Source organism: Leopardus geoffroyi, chromosome D1, assembly GCF_018350155.1.
Source record: "Leopardus geoffroyi isolate Oge1 chromosome D1, O.geoffroyi_Oge1_pat1.0, whole genome shotgun sequence".
NCBI classification, from domain to species: Eukaryota; Metazoa; Chordata; class Mammalia; order Carnivora; family Felidae; genus Leopardus; species Leopardus geoffroyi.
Window position 1 is genome coordinate 63306500 of NC_059329.1, and position 18527 is coordinate 63325026.

Consider the following 18527-nt stretch of genomic DNA (forward strand, 5'->3'; position numbering starts at 1 on the left):
AGGCCTGAACACAATGCACATCACACGCATTCCTCCCAAAACCGAGAGACCCCCCCGCCACTAGATGAAAATCATTTGTACGTCAGTGTCTGGGCTATATTTAAGTATCCTGTGATCACCTACTCTGGAAGAGATGAAATGGTAGATACAATGTGGACCCAAAAGTCCACATGCCAGCTTTACATTCAGGATGAAGAGCCAGATCATAGGCTCTGGAGTCAGACAGACCTGGTTTCAAATTCCAGCTTTATCCTTTACTAGTTAAGCTGCTGGATGAATCAAAATTCTCTAAGCATAGTGTCCTACTTAACAAAATAAAATATACCCACCTCACAGGGTTATTAAAAGGATCAAAGAAATATTCCTATAAAGCAGTTAGCCCAAGATGTAACAAATTATAAGTTTTCAGTAATAACTATACATTACATAATGTCTCTCAGTATTTTAAAAAGTTTCACCCAAGAGACATAACAAAAGAAAGAACAAGCAAGAAAGTGATTAGGACCAAAAGAAGAATCAGGTTACACACAAGACAGAGGATAACACTACACCTGGATCAGAAAGAAAGCAAGAATGAACTGTAACAAAGACAAAGGTAACTACGAAGGCCAACTTAAAAGACAGGGAAGAAATCTCTGGGAGCCCCAAAGAAGAAATCAGCTCTGTTCAGGAACTGGGAACCAAGAAGGTAGAAGAGAATTTATAGAAAAAAGTTTAGTTCAGAGCCAGAGAAAACTGACTCAGAACAGACTCTTTGCTGGGTGAGAGGATAACAGAAGGGATTAGAATGATCTACTGGGAGAAGTGACCTCAACTGAGCCAGATCACCAGCAGGAGGACTCTAGAGCCATCAGTCTGTCTGACCAGTGATCTGTAAGGGAAAGGGATTAAACCTAAGAACGGCACCATGAACTGAGACAGGAGAGCAACAAAGGGAAAGAGGCAATGAATTCCAAAAAAGATCCTAGAACATTCTCCACTCCAAATGCACGTGACTGGCCTTAGCTCCATACAACTCTAGCTTAACAGGGTCCTAAGACACCCCATAACTCTGTCCTTCTGTTTCTCTCATTTCCTGGGACTTTCTTACATGAGAAAATTCAAAAAGCTCAGAAGAGTTTACAAAGAAGAAAAGGGACACAGCTTCAATTAATGTTTCAAGAATGTGGTAAAACCTGCATACCACCTTCTAATGGTACTGAGCAGGAAGAAGCAAAGCTTAAATAAATGGAAACACATTTTCTGTAGTCTGCAAGACGGAGTTGTCGTGACTTTAGAGCAGAAGCCTTGATGCTATGCAAGCAGGATGGCAGCATATCCCAGGCCCAGTTAGGACATGTACTGCTCAAGGCACAATAATTGACTACAAACAACCAGAAGATGGGCGTATACCTTGGTCAACTTATATCTGCCTTGCAGCCAAAAGATGACAATCCTAGTAAAAAGCTACCACGTGCTGAGTTCTCCCAAGGTACCAGCATCACAGTAAGTGGTTTACACGCGTCAATGATATGAAGGGACACTAACTCAAGGTGTGTCTAGACACTGCTGCTCAGAGGTGGTGTATTTTGTTTGTTTGTTTTCCCCCTAGAGTGAGGTGGGGAGTAAGGATAAGAACCAGATAAGAGCTGGGATGGTAAAGCTGGATCTCAAATAAAAACAAAGAGGAGTTAGCCCAGTCACTCAGGTCAAGTCTAACTCCAGGGTCTTTAGAAAGACCAAAAGAGCTCAGTTGGGGAGATGAGAGCTACACTTTTGTCATTTGCCCTCAAAGAGGCATTTCACTCTATCTTCTTCAGTCCTTACTACTAATGATGAGTCTGTAAGAAAGTCTTACTGGGTAATTACAGCAACCAACAAGGTACAAGGACAGAAAACAGGAAAAACCTGAAATTGAGTCCTTCTCTAAAGAGACTAGGAGAAGAAAGGAGGCCAGGGCAGAGTAGGGGGAAGAACGCCAGAAGAGATGATCCTAGGTCACAGAAAAGTTGATAGGAGATCCAACACCCAGACAAATATATGGGTAGGAACAGCATGGAACAGCATGGCTTACAGATGCCTCTCATACAGAACACCACATATGTCCTCCATATGTATTGTTCAGATATATTGCTGTGATTTACCAGGAAACACCAAACACATCCTGATCACAATCTCAGGAAATGGCCAGACTGGGGAAGAGGAGGAACATGCACATAGAACATACAAGGCTCAGACATAAATTAATACTCAAACCAGCACAAGCATGGAAGACATATAGACAGACACAGAGACCCAAGTATGACATGTATCTGGAAGGGATCCAAGCAAAATGGATGAGGAGCTAGGCAAGTACATGGAAATGACATGGAAAAGAAGTCTCAGAAATCAGCACAAACATGTTGAATACATGCAAAGAGTATACAAAGGGGAAGGCCTAGGCTAAGTAGCTTACCAGTGAAGGGCTGGCTTGGCAGCTGGTTGAACGTCCGCAAAGGGCTGCTGAGGAAGGGGCCGGGGGGCTCAGGGGGACAGGTGAAGCTCTCATAGGCCTCCTCCTCCTCAAGAGGTAGTGGAGGCTCTAGCAGGGGTTCTGAGCCAGCCCCCCCATTGCTCAATGCCACCTCCAGTTCCCGGAGCTCCTGCCCAAAGCCCTCTAGTCCTGCCATGCCCTCGGAGGTGCTCTCTGGCAGTTCCCCAGCCCCCTCCTGAGGCACCCGACGAACCTTCTTGGCCCCCTCAGGCCATGGTCCTGGCACCCCATTGAGCTGGGGAGGGGGCAGGTGGCCAGGGCCCTCCCCCGTACCCCCAGAAAGCCCTCCACTCCCCAGCTCTTCCTCCTCCCCTTCCCCCACATTGTCCCTGTCCTCCTCAGGCAGTAGGCTGCGTTTCTTAGTCCGGGAGCCAACAGGACTAGGCTCAGGAGGGGGCCGCTCGCCATCATAGGGGGCAGACCAGGTACGGCAGGCTCGGACACACCGGTCCACACCACGGCGCGCCTCACGCAGATACTCCAGGTAATTGTCTTCCAGCTCACCAGGCTCCTCCACAGGGCTGGGCCGTCGGCCAGGGCTGGAGGCTGGGGATGCAGCAAGCCCTGGTGAGCGAGGGGCTGGAGCTGGGGATTCCGAGCCACCCAGACTCTGCTGTCGCAGGAAGAGGGCCAGACGAGATGGTGTGGAGGGCCGGGGCACTGTCACCACAGAAGAGGAGTCAACACTTGGGCTTCCAGGGCCTACAGAGGGAAAAAAAACATAAGAGGAATCAAAGAGACAGAGGGCCAGGAGGAGGAATAAGGCACCTAGGGAGACTAAGAGAGAAGGCAGTGAAGCAGCAAAGAAATGTGACCTATTTAGGCAGCTGATTCTCCACCCTCCAAATTAAGCTTTTCTGCATCCACCACCCCCTCTCACCACCCCCAATACCAAAGAAACAATGGAAAATAGAAACAATACATGACTGGAATGAAGAAGAGGAACAGCTTTGCTCAGAAGCTAAATTTCTTTGGTGGATTTAAGGCATCAACCTCCCCAAAGATGAAAATCCCACTCATGGCCATCTCCCTCCCCGCACCCAAACCCCACCTTCTTGCTAGGCTCCCCAGAACCCAGGCCATACCCGTTGTGTCCTCCCTTCTCCCTGCCTCTCTGCTAGGCCCACCTCGTGCCCATGAGGCATGCTCTGGACGGGGTGGGCTAGGGGCACGATGCCGACAACAGCGTGGGATAAGGGAGAGAAACTTGTCTGCAGCTCGTCCATATAGGTCCACATCACGTACAGCTGGCTTCTGGCTCAGCATCACATGGTTACACGGGACAAGATACCTGGGAAAGCAGAAAAAGGAGCACAGGATAGATCAGAAAGGAAGGACAGGGCTTGGGAGAACATCAGGCCAATGGAACTACATGGCCAAGACAGGCTCCAAGAACATCAGGCCAATAGAAACACATGGCTAAGCCAGGCCAATGGAACTACATGGCTAAGCCATGCTCCACATGAGCAACCCCAATACAACCCATCGCCCCAGCAATGCACAAGGCCTTGAGAGTTCAGGATCAGCCATCCCTCAGCCCTGCCCCCACAGGTACCTGAGAACCAGCTGCAGCAGGACATCCTCACAGCTGAGGTTCAGTAGGGTCCTGAAGAGACTCAGAGAGACCATGCAGAGCTGGGGGGGTGGGGGAGGAGGGAGGGAGTCACCATAAGAGCTCTCTACCCACCAAGATGTTTACCAAATGGGAACCCCCCAGCCCCAGGCCCAACCAACCACTCCTAGAGTAGCATGTGCATAGGGCCTGGCACATAATGATCATTTGCATATTAAATAAATGATCACATGATCTTTGTAGGCAAGACCTCACTATTCACAGATAGGAATGAACCATGTGTCACGTTCTGTATTTCTACAGACAATACACATGTCAGCAGACTCTCTGGTTACATACCCCTGTCAGCAGAGATTCCAGTAGTACTTAATGGAATGAATACCCATGAAGAAAGACCCTAGGAAATACTGGGACTGAGTGAATGACTAACAGGAGACAACAACAATATGATAACTAAGTGAATGCCTGTCAGCAGAGACTGCGGCTGCACAGTAACTAAATGCCTACCAACAAGAAACCAGAGGGAACCTGGAAGAATCCCAGCTGGGAAGTGGGCGGGGCTGTGAACATGGAGTCTGAGTCACCTCTCCAACACTGATGTATCTCTAAGAAGGTAGAAGAAAGAAAAGCTCAAGCACAGCTGACAGGAAAAGGAAAAAATAGGTGGGTCCAGAATAGAGGAAACCATTTGTTTTAGAAAATAAGAAGGGTGGTTCTTCTCTGGCTAGGCGAAGAGAGTGGAAGACAACAGACACAAGTAAGCACTCCCTCACTCCTTTGAATCCCCACAGCACTTTCTCTCTACTTCCCTTATGGCAAGTATACCTAGAGCTCCCTGAAGATGACTATTGGGTCTTAGGCCAGGGCACACTGCACAGTCTAGATGCTCATCATTTACTAAATAAATGTGGGAAGATTAAAAGCCAACTGCAGTGGGAAAGAGATGAGATATCAGTTCACATATTTGGATATTTGCAAGGATGTTCAGATTTACCCTAAATAACCATTTTAACTAGCAATGAAAACATTCACACTCACTGAAAGGTTGTGACGTAGGTAGAAAAATGGTGCCCCAAAGATGTCCAGGTCCTAATCTCCATAACCTGTAAGTATTTTACCCTACATGACAAAAGGTACTTTGCAGATATGATTATGGTTATGAAATTTGAGGTGGGGAGAGTAGCATGGATTATCCAGGAAGGCACAATCAAATCACTTGAGTCCTTAAAAGCACAGGACCCTCACCAGCTGGGTCAAAAAGATATCTGAAGCTTGAGAGGGACTTGATCCACCATTGATGGCTCTGAGGATGAAAGAAGGGGGCTACAAACCAAGGAATTTGGTTGGCCTCTAGAATCTGGGAATGGTCCTCAGCTGACAGCCAGCAAGAAAATGGGAATCTCAGTCCTAGAACTGCAATGAAATAAATTCTACCAGCAACGCTACTGAGCAAGGAAACAGATCCACTCCTAGAGACTCCAGAAAGGAACACAGCCCTGAAAACATTTTGATTTTAGCCTAGTGAGATCTGTGTCAGACGTATGACCTACAGAACTGTAAGATAATAAATTTGTGTGTTTTAAGCCACTATGTTTGTGGTGATTTGTTATGACAGCAATGGGAAACTAAAACAGGCACAGAGACTGACTAGCCAGCATGATTCACTTGAAGCCACAAAAGAAAAGCTTAAAGAAGTTCAAAGTCAGGGCAGCAGAATCAAGACTAAAAAAGGCCAAACAGTAGAAAGGAAAGCCCCAGCATCCTGAAATCAGAAACAATCTTGTCCTCCAAGAAGCAGGAAACAAGAAGAAATACCCCAAAAACATGAAGGCTCTTGAGACGAGAGGACCAAATGCAAGACTAATAAAATTAAATGCTGAAGACTAAAGACAATGAGAGAGAGTCAAAGAAGTGAGGATAAGATTAAGACAAAAGGAACATGGAGATAGCCCAACATAGGGAAAAAAAAAAAAAAAAAATCAACCTCAAGAAGGAAATTAACTGTCTCAAAACACGAAGAGGACATTCCATCAGGCTGAATAGATAAAAGACCATGGTCTAACTTTAGCATAATGCGAAACTGGTATCTTTGTAAAATTAAAGCTTTGACATCTATTTCCTATTGATTTTAGACAATAATTCCTAATTAACCCAGGCATGTATCATAAGTACTTTTTGGAATACTGTAAAAATACACATGCCCTGTATATTATAATCCAAGAAATCTAAGGCAGGGAGCCTAGAAACTGTTGTAGCTGTTGCCATTTTCAAATTCTGAAGTGTGCACCTGGTTCAGAAACACTGGTCTAATCAAAGTCAGTGTAGAATACTTCATCCATACCCTTAGTATTCAAAAACCTCACCTACACAAAACAGCTATCCCAAAACCTCACCTACCAAGAGGCCTACTACCAGGTATCTCAATGTATCTGAATGATTTTCAACAGTTTTCCAGAACCTTTAGTAATCTGAGAACTTCTATTTTAAATACAAGGACCTAGGGAACTTCAATTTGTTATAAGAAGGAAACAAAAAAATGGTTCCAGAGCTAAATAAATGGCATAAAGTTCATGACTAAATGAATGCTTTATTCCCCTAGAAAAACTCTGGTCTTTATTATTGGAAACTACTTACTCCTCTTTCATACATATTTCTACTGATTAAAATCCAAACTGCTTACCATGGTCTACAAGGCCATGCATGACTGAATCTTACCTACCTCTCTACTGTCACCTCATTCCCTTCTCCCCCTTGCTCACTACACCTCCAGTCTTACTGGTCTTTTATTTCCTCAAATACACTCGCTCATCCCCATCTCATGTACTGTGCATGCTGCACCCTCTGCTCAGACTCTTCTTCCACTTGTTCTTCAATAGGTGAACTCCCTCATGACCTTTAGGTCTTAGCTCAATGTCACCTCCTCAGAAAGGTTTCCGACCACCTTATTATTTTCTAAACAGCTGTTTGGTTTTTTCATAACAGTGACCACAACTTTCAATTATTTTATTAATGGGTTTGTATAAAGTAAGGAAGCTCCATGACACCAGCAACTATGCCTACCTTGTTTACCACTTATCCTTAGTAGGAGAAAACAGTAAGTAAAACATTCAGTAAAAATGTTCAGGAGGAAGGAATGTTTAAGTAGGTAGGTGGGGAGATGGGTGCCCCAAGTTACAGCACTTCAAATGTGGCAAATCCAAAGGGGAAAAAAGCTAAGCATACCAGTAGCAGCTGGATCACCTATCAAAGCAAACACAAAACCTGGGGAAGTGATCTCAGTCACCCACAGCAGGCCACAGTACAATACACAGCTGAAGAGAACCCCAGGCCAATGCTACATCGCAAGTACAGCACAATGGCAAAACCCCTAGTCATGATGAGGAGCCAGTTATCCAGAAAAAGTAATGTGTTCTAGATTCATATATTACAAAAGCAAGGGAGCTACTCCCAAAGTGGTCAAAAGTTTAATACTGGAAAGTAAATGCCACCTAACTTTGAAGTGACTGCTGGAGACAAAGGCCAAAGAAGGGCAGGCACACCCTCCCAGAACAAAGTTCAGAGAGAGAAGATGGCTCACCCAGGTAAGCCAGGACAGAGGTAGGGGCCATACCCGGGAGTTGCTGCCAATACGGGCAACGAGGGTGTCAAGGATGGTGTGGGTGTCATGCCGGTGTAACAGCAGGAATCGCAGGAAGGTACGGAGCAAAGCAGGCTCTGAGATACTCCGTAGGAAAAGCTCCAGATAGGCGGTACTGGCGATCATCTCCTCCACAGAGGTCTGGATGAAGGGGAGGGAAAGTTTGGAAATTTAGGGCTTCCCTGCACATGTACTAAGTTATTTTCCCCGAGCTCTAAGGAGGAACCAGGAGAAGATAGGGAAAAGGGGAAGAGTACCCAGCCCACTACTTCCCACATTGGTCCTGGCATTGGGGTCACCACCCCTCAGCCTTGCCACCCATAACTCTCACCTTATGCAGGGCAGGGCCCATGACAGGCACCAAGAACCCATTATGGATATAATCAACTAGCTGCTTCTGCACCAAAGGGTGAGCCACCTGTAGGGGTACAACAGAGAAGGAGGAAGAATGTGAGGTGGCCACTGTCTGGAAGGGAATAGAATGGTACAAGCAGGCACCCCACCCCCAAGATGGCAGAACAGCAGAACTCCAGGGAATGTGCCCCCTTCCCACCCCATTTGCCCAGAATGACCAAGAACCAGTCCTCCTGGGAAGGTGCAATCCCACCTGAATGACTGCATTGCAGAATTCTAGGGAACTCATGAAGAGCGCAAGGGCTGGCACTCCCAGCCAATCCTCCCGTCGCAGGCAGTGCCAATCATCCCCTGGAACCTCAATCTTGCGGGGCAGTGAGGAGTACAGGGCACTCAGCCCTGTGGCCAGCACCTGGGGGCCATCCCCAAGGACAGGTTACCAAAAGCTCAGACAATACATAAAAGGGAACCAGGGGAGCTATTAACCCAGAGTTTTGATGGGACTAGGGGAAAGAACTATTCCTCAAGCAGATATTTAGTTATCCAATGTGCCAGGACATCACCTGGGAACACTGGTCCATGAAGAGTCTTAGTATCTATGCTGTCCACCTAAGCCCATGTTTCATCACCACCCCAACTCCAGGCACTGTTTTCAAACCCAGGGGGCTACCACCTAAAGGAAAAGCACCCACTACATAGCCCCTCCACATCTTCTGGATAGCAAGGTGCTGTCTAGTGTCTATACACCATACCCTACCCCCCATCCCAGGAGGTGCTGACCGGGCAGAAGTAAGAGTGATCTGCAATGTAGCGGCCCACAGTGGGACTCCCGGCCGACAGAGCCATGAGCAGGAGTAGGGCATCACGGGCCTGCTGGCCCAGCGTGCCCTCCCGATGGACGAAGGGAACAAGGCGAGAAAAGAGGAGAAGGCGGGGGGCAGCTCCAGGCTCAGGAGGTGGCTGCAGGAAGAACTCGAGCAATGAAGGTTCCCGGGCCAGACACACACACAGCTGGCTGAGAAGTAGCACCAGGCCTTCATCCAGTGCTGGGCTACTGGGCACAGGACGGCCACAGGCATCCAGCAAGGTCAGCAGAGCCTCACGAACTGGACCATGTCGCAACAGTGGCTGGCGAGCTTCACTCACTAGCATCTCAAACAGCTTCAGTTGCTCAGCCCGCCGTTCCTCAACCCCATCCCCAAGCTCATCCCATTGAAGCTGCCAAACCAACACACGGGTTAGCAGGTCCTCACGCAAAGCGAACTCCAGCAAGGGCCCAGGGGTCGTGGGGGCTGAGGGGACCACACGATCTTCTACCAGCAGTGTCAACATCTGGTAAGTGTGGTTGCGTACAGCACTGAGATCATCTGCACCCCCAGAAGCTGCCCGAGGGCCTTGCCGCTCCAGGATTCGCACTACCTGGAGAAACAGAAGATAGAAGGAATCTAAGATGATATGATAACTAAATGGGATGGTGAGAGTGAACAGAAGGTTAGGAGAACTCAGGGAGCCAGTGGATTGGCCATTTGGTATAGAATCTCCTACCTGGGACCAGTGATTCTTGAAGACCATGAGGCAGGTCTCAGGGTCAGCCATGACAGGGGCCTGCAGACTGGACCCCTGAGGTACACGGTGCCCAGGGCCCCGGGAGGCCAATCTGCTCAACCAGTTCATCCTCTCCATGAGGCAGGCTGGGCAGGGCCAGTAGCCAGAGGGCCACACTCTGAGAATTTGCCAGCTGGCAGCTTTCTCCACTTGTGTCTCTAGTCTGCTTCATCCGGTCTGCAGGAGCCAGTAGCTGGCCATGGATCCAGAAGATACACCAGGCTGGAATAGCGAGCCCAGAGGTCACGGCCCAATCCAGACCTGCAAATCTAATTCAAAGACAGAGAGAAAGGAAGAAATCAACAGAGGAGTTTGCCTCTCTCCACTCCCCAACAGGAAGAACTCAGAGCCACCAATCCACTGAAAATTCCACGCACATATGCAAACACACAGTACCTTAAATATAACGTGTTTAAAACAGAACTCATTCCTACCACCAAACCTATCACTCCTCCAGCTTTCTCCATCTCAAGTACTGATACCAATATTCACCTACATACTCAGGCCAAAAATTTGACCATCATCCTTATTTCTCCTTTTCCTTAATTCCAATGTCCAGTTTATCAGCAAACCCTATCACCTATACCCTCAAAGCATGTCTTACTATTGCAATAGCTTCCAATCTGGTGTCCATGCTTCCAGTCTTGTTTCCCCCTCCCCTGACAGTCTATTCTACACAAAGTAACCAGAGTGATATTTTTAAAACCTAACATGTTACATTTCTCCTCTCTTGAATACCCTCCAATGACTTCCCATCACATTAGTAATAATCCAAATCCCTTACCTTGGCCTCTGGGTACTCTATGATCTAATCTGTATTAACTTCCTACCATCCTCCTCCTCACTCATACTTTGCTCACGCAGGCCTTCTAGAATACTCTCTATTCTCTGGGCTTGGAGTGCTCTTCCCTGATCTTCACATTGTTCATATCACTCCATTTTTTTCGAATGCTGTCTCCTCAGAGAGGCCTTACTTAATTCTATTTAAGTAGTACATCTTCCCACCTTCACTCTCTAGCTTCCTAATCTTCCTTCTTAGCAGTTTTCACTATCAAAAAATATTTACTCGCTTATTTATTTGTCTAGCTTCTCCACCAGAATGTAAGCTCACTGAAGGCAAGGTTTGTCTGTTTTGTTTACTATTGTATCCCCAGTACCTAGAGCAATACCTAGGGACTCAGTAAATATTTGCTCAATGTGTGGATGCTTAAGTGAATGAATGAATGAATGAATGAAGGAACAAGAAACCCAGTCTTGGGGTGCCTGGCTGGCTCAGTTGGTAGAGTATGCAACTCTTGGTCTCAGGATTGTGAGTTCAAGCCCCACGTTGGGTATAGAGATTACTTAAAAATAAAATCAGGAAGGAAAGAAGGAAGGAAGGAAGGAAGGAAGGAAGGAAGGAAGGAAGCAAGGAAGGAAAGAAGGAACCCAATCTTGATCTGACTCCAGCCCTCCGAGACTACTGAGGAAGAAATATTTTTCTACCTATCACAGTCCCTCCCTAGAATCCCACCCAGTAGGAAATAACCCAAGAAACCCTTAACTAGCTGAACACTCTTAAGGGGTAGAAATCCAGAGCCAACCGAAAGAGTGGAACAATTTTCATTCCAGTGAAGAGCACAGGGACACATTCCCATATACACACAGATACCCCACTCCTGCCAGATATAGCCACACTCACTCCTGGGGCCATGACATGACACCCTCACTAGGGAAAGGGAAAAAGTACCAAAATAGCTGTTGGCCTAGACCATGGCTCACAGTTCCTTCTCCATCACACCCCTCACCGCCTCAGCAGTATTATCTCTCACAAGTACAAAAACTTCAGAGGAAAGGCGTGGTTCAGTTGTCCTTCCTCTTTAAGCTCAACAAGGGCTGAAGGAACCCAGAGACCTGGCAATAGCCCCACACTCAGCCCTCGGGTTATGTTACCACCATCCCCTTCCACCCAGATACTCTCTCTTATAGTTACCACCAACTCACAACCAAAGGAAGGTAGCAACTATACTTAAGGAAGCCTTCCGTAAAATAGAAGACAGTTTTATAAAGGGCAGGGCCAGCCCTAAACAGCAGGCAGGGTTCACTCACTGTACATCCGTACTGATAATGTACTGAGCACTCTGCTAAATAATCAATGCAAATACAAAGACAGATAAAAACAGTTGGAGGGGAGCATAAACAATACCTCCAATGAATATTATAAACAGAGGTATTTACAAAAGCATCACAGGGATATGCAAGCAAGTAATTCTGCATGAAAGATTATAATGGGGATTCCAGAAAAGAGATGACTTCTGACTTAAATCTTTAACAACTGAAATACTGGCAACAAAGAGAGCAGAGGAAAAGACCTTCATACTAAAAACAGTATGTAGAGAGGTGCCTGGGTGGCTCAGTCAGTTAAGGATCTGACTTCAGTTCAGGTCATGATCTCACGGTTCGTGGGTTCAAGCCCCATGTCGGGCTCTGTGCTGACAGCTCAGAGCCTAGAGTCTGCTTCTGTATCTCCCTCTCTCTCTGCTCCTCTGCTGCTCTCACTCAGTCTCTCTCAAAAATAAGTAAGCAGTAATAAAATTTTTTTTAATTAAAAAAAACCAGTATGTACAAAAATATGGCACTATGAAAGAACATGACAAATCTGAAAAACAGTTCCAACTTGGGGATGGCATAATCACAGACTACTTAGAGAAGAGAGAAACAATATGGAATTGAAGGGTAAATAAGGGTGAAGCTTATAATTAGCAGTGAATAGCAGGCTAACGAGTTTAGGTTTTATCTATTGACACCCCGGAAACAAAAAAGATTTTTTAGACAAGGAAATGACAAGATCAAATTTGCCTTTAAAAATATGTCAGATAGAAGTATAATAAGGTGAATGAGACAGGCAGAAGGCAGATGAAGTAAGAGCAGGATTAGAAAAGATAAATCTGATATTCACCTTTATCTTTGCATGTGCCATGTGATAATGAAATTATTTACACCTGTAATATCTCTGCCAATAATACCAAGCTCCTTCAAAAGGGACCATTATCATTCATTCTTTGCAATCACAGTGCCAACACAGTGCCTGGCATTCAAAAATACTTGTGGAACTGAACACTGAATTAAAACCAATTATAGCTAACATATATTGAGCACTTACTATGTGCCAGGCTTTTTTCTAAGTACTATATATAGTAGCTCATTTAAATCCCATAAAAACTCTAGATGTACTGGTATCTCCATTTTACACATAAGAAAATCAAAGCCTAGAAAGGTTAGATTTACTGTAAAGTTAGCCAGCTAGTAAGCAAGACTAGAATGCAAATGCAGATAATCTGCCTCCACTTTTAACCTAGCCATGAAGTAGAAGCAACAAGACCTGACAAATGAATGGAGGAGAAGAGAAGACTCAGATATGAAGTCTAAGAGATTCAGTAAAAGATAATGCTTAACAGGCAAGGAACACATAACAAAGGGAGGAGTGTTTTAGAAAAAAGGATGAATACAGTTTTGGATATGTTAAGCTTTGAGACACCTATAGGATATCCACGATGTCCAGAAAGCAAACAGAAATATTATACGTGAGCTCAAGAGTGAAATCAAGAATAAGGATATACATCCAGAAGTCAACAACTAATTGGTGATAGATGAAGCTATAGAGAGGGATGGAATCATCCAAAGACATCAGCAGATCCTGAAAGGAGCCAAGGGTAACATTCTGTGGAAAACCAGGAATTAGGAAAACAAAAGAAGAGGTGTTTTTGAAGACTGTGAAGGTAGCCAGAAATGGAAGGAAAAATCCAAGAAATAATGATAATCTAAAAATCAAGGAAAGGAAGTTTCAAGAAACTAGAGATTGCCATAACATATAGTCTACAGACAGACTAAGTATAATGAAGATTGAAAACAGTCAGTTTTAGCAATCTAGTTTTATTCAACGTGTTTTTTTTTTTTGGTTTTTTTGTTTTTTTTACTTTTTGGGACAGAGAGAGACAGAGCATGAACGGGAGAGGGGCAGAGAGAGAGGGAGACACAGAATCTGAAACAGGCTCCAGGCTCTGAGCCATCAGCCCAGAGCCCGACGCGGGGCTCGAACTCACGGACCGCGAGATGGTGACCTGGCTGAAGTCGGACGCTTAACCGACTGCGCCACCCAGGCGCCCCAGCAATCTAGTTTTAGATAAACTTAGGAAAGTAACTAGTTAAAGAATGACCAAGAGCCAAAGAAATGTAAAATGCAATTATCTGGAAAGTCAGTGACATAGAAGGATGCAAACAGAGCAACAGCTTAAAAAAACTAGGAGGGGTTGGAGGTGGGAAGCCAAGAAAAAGAGTTTTTATTGTTTGGTTTGGTTTGGTTTTATGGGGAGCCTCAAGGTTGTTTGTCAAGTGAGGAAAAGAAGTATGAAGAAAGTAACACGTTGTGGATAAATACAATGGGGATAATAGAAAAATCAGGTATAGCACTAGTCTGAGAAAAAGAAGTATGTATACCATTTTCTCTGAGGAGGAAAATAGTAATAAAGGATGGGTGCCAGTTCAGGTAAATCTGAAATCCGAAAAAGGGAAGCTAATATCTACTACCACCCCACCACTCACCTAATCTTCTCTCACTCACTCACTCACCCAGGAGAGTCGGGGTGGGGAAGAAGAGAAAGGGGTGAGAAGGTGGTAGAGCCACAGAACAGATGCTCAGTCTTTCATACGTGGTTTCCTATAAACCATCAAACAGTCATACAGACTGGTAACTACCAGCAGCAGGGATGCACTGAAAAGGTACTTACCTGTCTGCCCAAGTACTGAAGGAAGATACCAAGTAAGCATGGGCTGGGGAGGGCAAAGCCAACAGTTGAGAATACTAATAAGAAATGTCCCCTTCTACTAGCTCTCTCACTATTATTAGCATTATGTCTTATTGGTTTCCTTAAACTCTGCCTATGCCCTCGTAAATATAATCCCTTTATCAAATTCTTCCCAAACCAAATGCATTCAATCTGCCCCCCTGAAGACCTTGAATAACAGAAGAATATCTATTACTGCTTACAGAACGCTTTCTCAATCATAATCTCATCTGAGGACTGAAAACAAATAGAGGCCCTAACATCAAGTAAGAATAACACAAAGTAGTAGGTAAAGCAAGAGCTCTGGTGTTCCTCAAATAAAGGTTTGAATCCCAGTCCACCGTTTTCCAGTTGTGTGACCTTAAAAAAAATCACCTCCCACATCAAAGCCTCAGTTTACATAAACTCCTGATGAAATAAGTGTTGTTACTGTTTTAAAAATTAAATAAGAGGGGCGCCTGAGTGGCTCAGTCGGTTGGGTGTCCGACTTCGGCTCAGGTCATGATCTCGCAGTCCGTGAGTTCGAGCCCCGCATCGGGCTCTGTGCTGACAACTCAGAGCCTGGAGCCTGTTTCAGATTCTGTGTCTCCCTCTCTCTCTGACCTATCCCCATTCATGCTCTGTCTCTCTCTGTCTCAAAAATAAATAAACATTAAAAAAAATTTTTTTTTTAAAAATTAAATAAGATAATCTATGTAGCACACCAGGCATATAAAGCAGGTGCTCTGTAAATGGCATTTTCCTTTCCCCATTCCCTCTCCCAATCCTATCTGACCAAGATAACCTCACCTCTAAGAGGAGAGATCTAACCTGCTCTGACCTGTGCATCCCACCACCTCACACTCATACCCTGGTAAGCAAAAGATGAGCCAAGCATCCAGTGTCAGCAAAGTAAAGCTTGATCATGTCCAAAACTAAACTGTCTTTAGCTGCTAGGACTTATTTCCAAAGATTAACAACTAATTCCTACCTTGCAATATAACTGGGGTGCCCACTTCTGCTTTATTACTTGACCAACAAAGGGCACTGCTCACAAACTCAAGAGGGACTAGCCTCCAGGACCTTTCTTCATCCCTCCCGATCCCCAACTCCTCTCAAAGACCTCAAAAAGAAAAGCCATACTGAAATCAGTGTCTCAGAACCCAAAAGCTAACACTTAACCCGGGCCCCCTTCACAAACTGTAAAAATACAAAAGGAGACCATAGCTTGGTGTTCCTGTCACCTACTTAAGACTCTCTCATTCCCAGCTAACTGTGCAAAGTTCAAAAGCGAGACAAAGAAAATGGAATCACCACTCTATTACTGTGCCGTTTCCTGCCACAGCAAAGTCTATAAAAAAGTATACTCCTCTTCCCAGATTTACCATCAGGCTCAGTCACAGGGGAAAAAGGGGAAGAAAGAGCTGATCTTTTAGACCCACAAATAGCCAAGTTCAGTCACTCATCTTAGGGCACAAAATAAAGCCTTACAGGTACATTCAGCAAGGGTGTCTACCAACCTCAGAATAGCAGGCACAGGTAGGAAGGAGGTGGCTCAGTTTTACTGAGGAACCTTTGCCCTGGGAGAGGCAAGAGAGGGAGGGAGCTGGGGACAGGGATACACCTGCAATACCTACAGCAGACAGGGAGAAATCAAAATGACCTCTCGAGAACAGGTCAGTAAAGTCCTGAGCTTTCTCTCCCTACAGTGGCTCTTCCCAGGCAAGATGACTGACTACTGACATTAGAGGCACGAATGAGCTATTACTGTAAATACTGAAAGTAGAAAGATCTGGTTAAAACCTCATAGGAATACAAAAGGAGGGGGGATCTCACAGGAGCCTAATCTAGAGCTCAGCTTACATATATCCTCCCTGCTTGTCCATCCTTCGGCCTCTATGCATAAGACAAATGGGCTATCAATGTGTGGTGCCAACTCACTCCCTCCCCTCTCCCCAATACCACCTCTGCTTCTTACAGGGAATCTTACCTGACTTACACAACAACGTGAACCTCACGTGAACTCTCCTTTATAACAGTAAATCCCTATGTCACACATGGTTCTCTTTCCACCCCTCTTAGGTGATGATGACAAAGAAGATGTCAAAAAGAGAAGAGACTGAACTAGATCCTAAGGAAAAAGGAAAGTTCACTGGGCAGAGAAGAAAAAGTGTCCCTAGTTAGAGAAAAAGCTATTACAAAGATCTCAAGGCTTAAAAAAAGTAACATGTTAGGGAACTATGAAGACTTTATTCAAGCTAGAACACAAAGTAGAGAGTGGCAGGAGATGAGGCTGGAGAGGTGAGTTGAGGCCAAATGATGCCATATTAAGCAATTTGGATGTTGTCCTACAGAACACAAAGAGCCAAAAGTTTTTAAGCAAGGAGCTCTATGATTACATTTGTATTTTTAGAAAGATCATTCTAGGGAAAGACTAGAAAAGAGCAAGACTGAAGGCAGGAGACTGTTGGGGGGAGGGAGTGAGAATCCAGATCAGAGATGAGGAGGAAGTAAACTAAAGCTTTAACAGTGAAGATGTAGCCACAGAGATGAAGAGGAGATAATTTAAAGGGAAACATTAAGATTTTAGTGACTGACTAAATACAGGGCATAAAGGAGCAGAAAGAATGAAGATGACACTGAAGTCCTTGCCTAGACTGAGATACAGAATATGCTACAACAGCATGCTCTCAGAGCAAAGATAGTGAGTTCTGTTTTAGACATGTTAATTTTATGATACCTGTGGAGATATATGGTAGATCACTGAATATATATGACTGGAATACAGGGAGAGACACACTAGATAAAGAAGTAACCACCCCATCATGATATACTTTTGTATTTAACACTCTCTCTCTAAACTGAAATTGTCTTTTCATGTATCTACCTCTCTTAACCTGACTTAGAATTCCTTGAGACCACAGAGGACCATGTCTTCTCTATGTTGTTATCTCATAAATGTGAGCATCACAAGGACAGACTACATACTGAAAAAGTATTTTCTGAATGAATAAAGGAATTAATACATGAATGAATGAATTTGTTCTTCCAGTATTTACTAGAGTACCTGGCGAATAGCCGATGTGCAATAAATGATTACATAAAGCACTCCAAACATGTTTCTATCTAGGTATCATCACCCTCATTTATGTTACATCTTCTCAGATTTACCACCTAGCTGTATATGTAAGTCAAAATCCATTATACTTACTATACTACTATTTCAACAGAGTTCAGTACAGCTTACCAAACTCAGTACTTTCTCTGGAACACCCAAGAATTTGTACAGTCCCCTAAGAACCTTCTAATGACATGACTTGTCCTGTCACCATCACAATGTGAACCAGGTATTATGTATACCTGTTCCCATGTCATTGCCACAATATTAAACAGAAGCCCCATCTCTCTGTCACCCTCAAAGTGTCTTTAATCTCTTTTGGAACCGCATTAATTACAAATGATAAAAAATGGCTTTGCCAATATAATGCCCTCATGTCATCACAACTTTTCCCATACTTAACGTGCCTTTTAGTCCACATCACCTTCACTCTGTTACAAACCTTCTTTCCCCAAGTCACTCTCAGGAGACCAGATTTTGGGTTCAGCCTTGCCACTGTATACTATGTGACCTCTGGTTTATGAATATGATTCCTCATCTATAACATAAGAATTCCAGCCCTTGCCTACTTCATAAAGTATGTAAACACAGTGAAATGTGAAACTGAATGTATGTTGTTCAAATGTCAGAAGTTATATAGAATTACTGTATAAGCACATGTTCCTCAACATGATACAACAGCCACACCATCATCACTCTAAATTTCTGGATTTCAGGAACTAATAAAAATAATTTCTAAAAAATTGTACAAATAGGGTTGTTACTTTTTATTTTGGTAAATAAGACCATTTCTTGAAAACCCACCATCTACCATCACCATTATTTCATCAGTCAGAAAGCACTTTCACTAAAAGAATAGAATAATCTCAGAATAAACTTATCTTTATGAAAAACTCATGTTTCATATGTTATCTTTCTCTCCTTCC

The 18527-nt window shown here is 44.4% G+C and overlaps 1 protein-coding gene across 9 annotated transcripts in view; it reads right to left on the reverse strand.

Annotated features, from left to right (window-relative positions):
* The window catches only part of FHIP1B (FHF complex subunit HOOK interacting protein 1B), a 32357-nt gene that overhangs the window by 11846 nt on the left and 1984 nt on the right, over positions 1 to 18527 (reverse strand). For 3 of the 9 annotated variants that reach the window (XM_045484300.1, XM_045484295.1, XM_045484302.1), the window contains exons 2-9: positions 9622 to 9950; positions 8857 to 9495; positions 8330 to 8488; positions 8054 to 8140; positions 7663 to 7863; positions 4068 to 4147; positions 3598 to 3803; positions 2435 to 3214 (exon numbers count right to left, since the gene is read on the reverse strand). In XM_045484300.1, the coding sequence (XP_045340256.1) occupies positions 2435 to 3214; positions 3598 to 3803; positions 4068 to 4147; positions 7663 to 7863; positions 8054 to 8140; positions 8330 to 8488; positions 8857 to 9495; positions 9622 to 9759 (2290 nt within the window). In that variant the 5' untranslated portion in view covers positions 9760 to 9950. The remainder of the gene's footprint in view (positions 1 to 2434; positions 3215 to 3597; positions 3804 to 4067; positions 4148 to 7662; positions 7864 to 8053; positions 8141 to 8329; positions 8489 to 8856; positions 9496 to 9621; positions 9951 to 18527) is intronic. The other 6 variants (XM_045484301.1, XM_045484297.1, XM_045484299.1 and 3 more) reach the window with 5 other exon arrangements.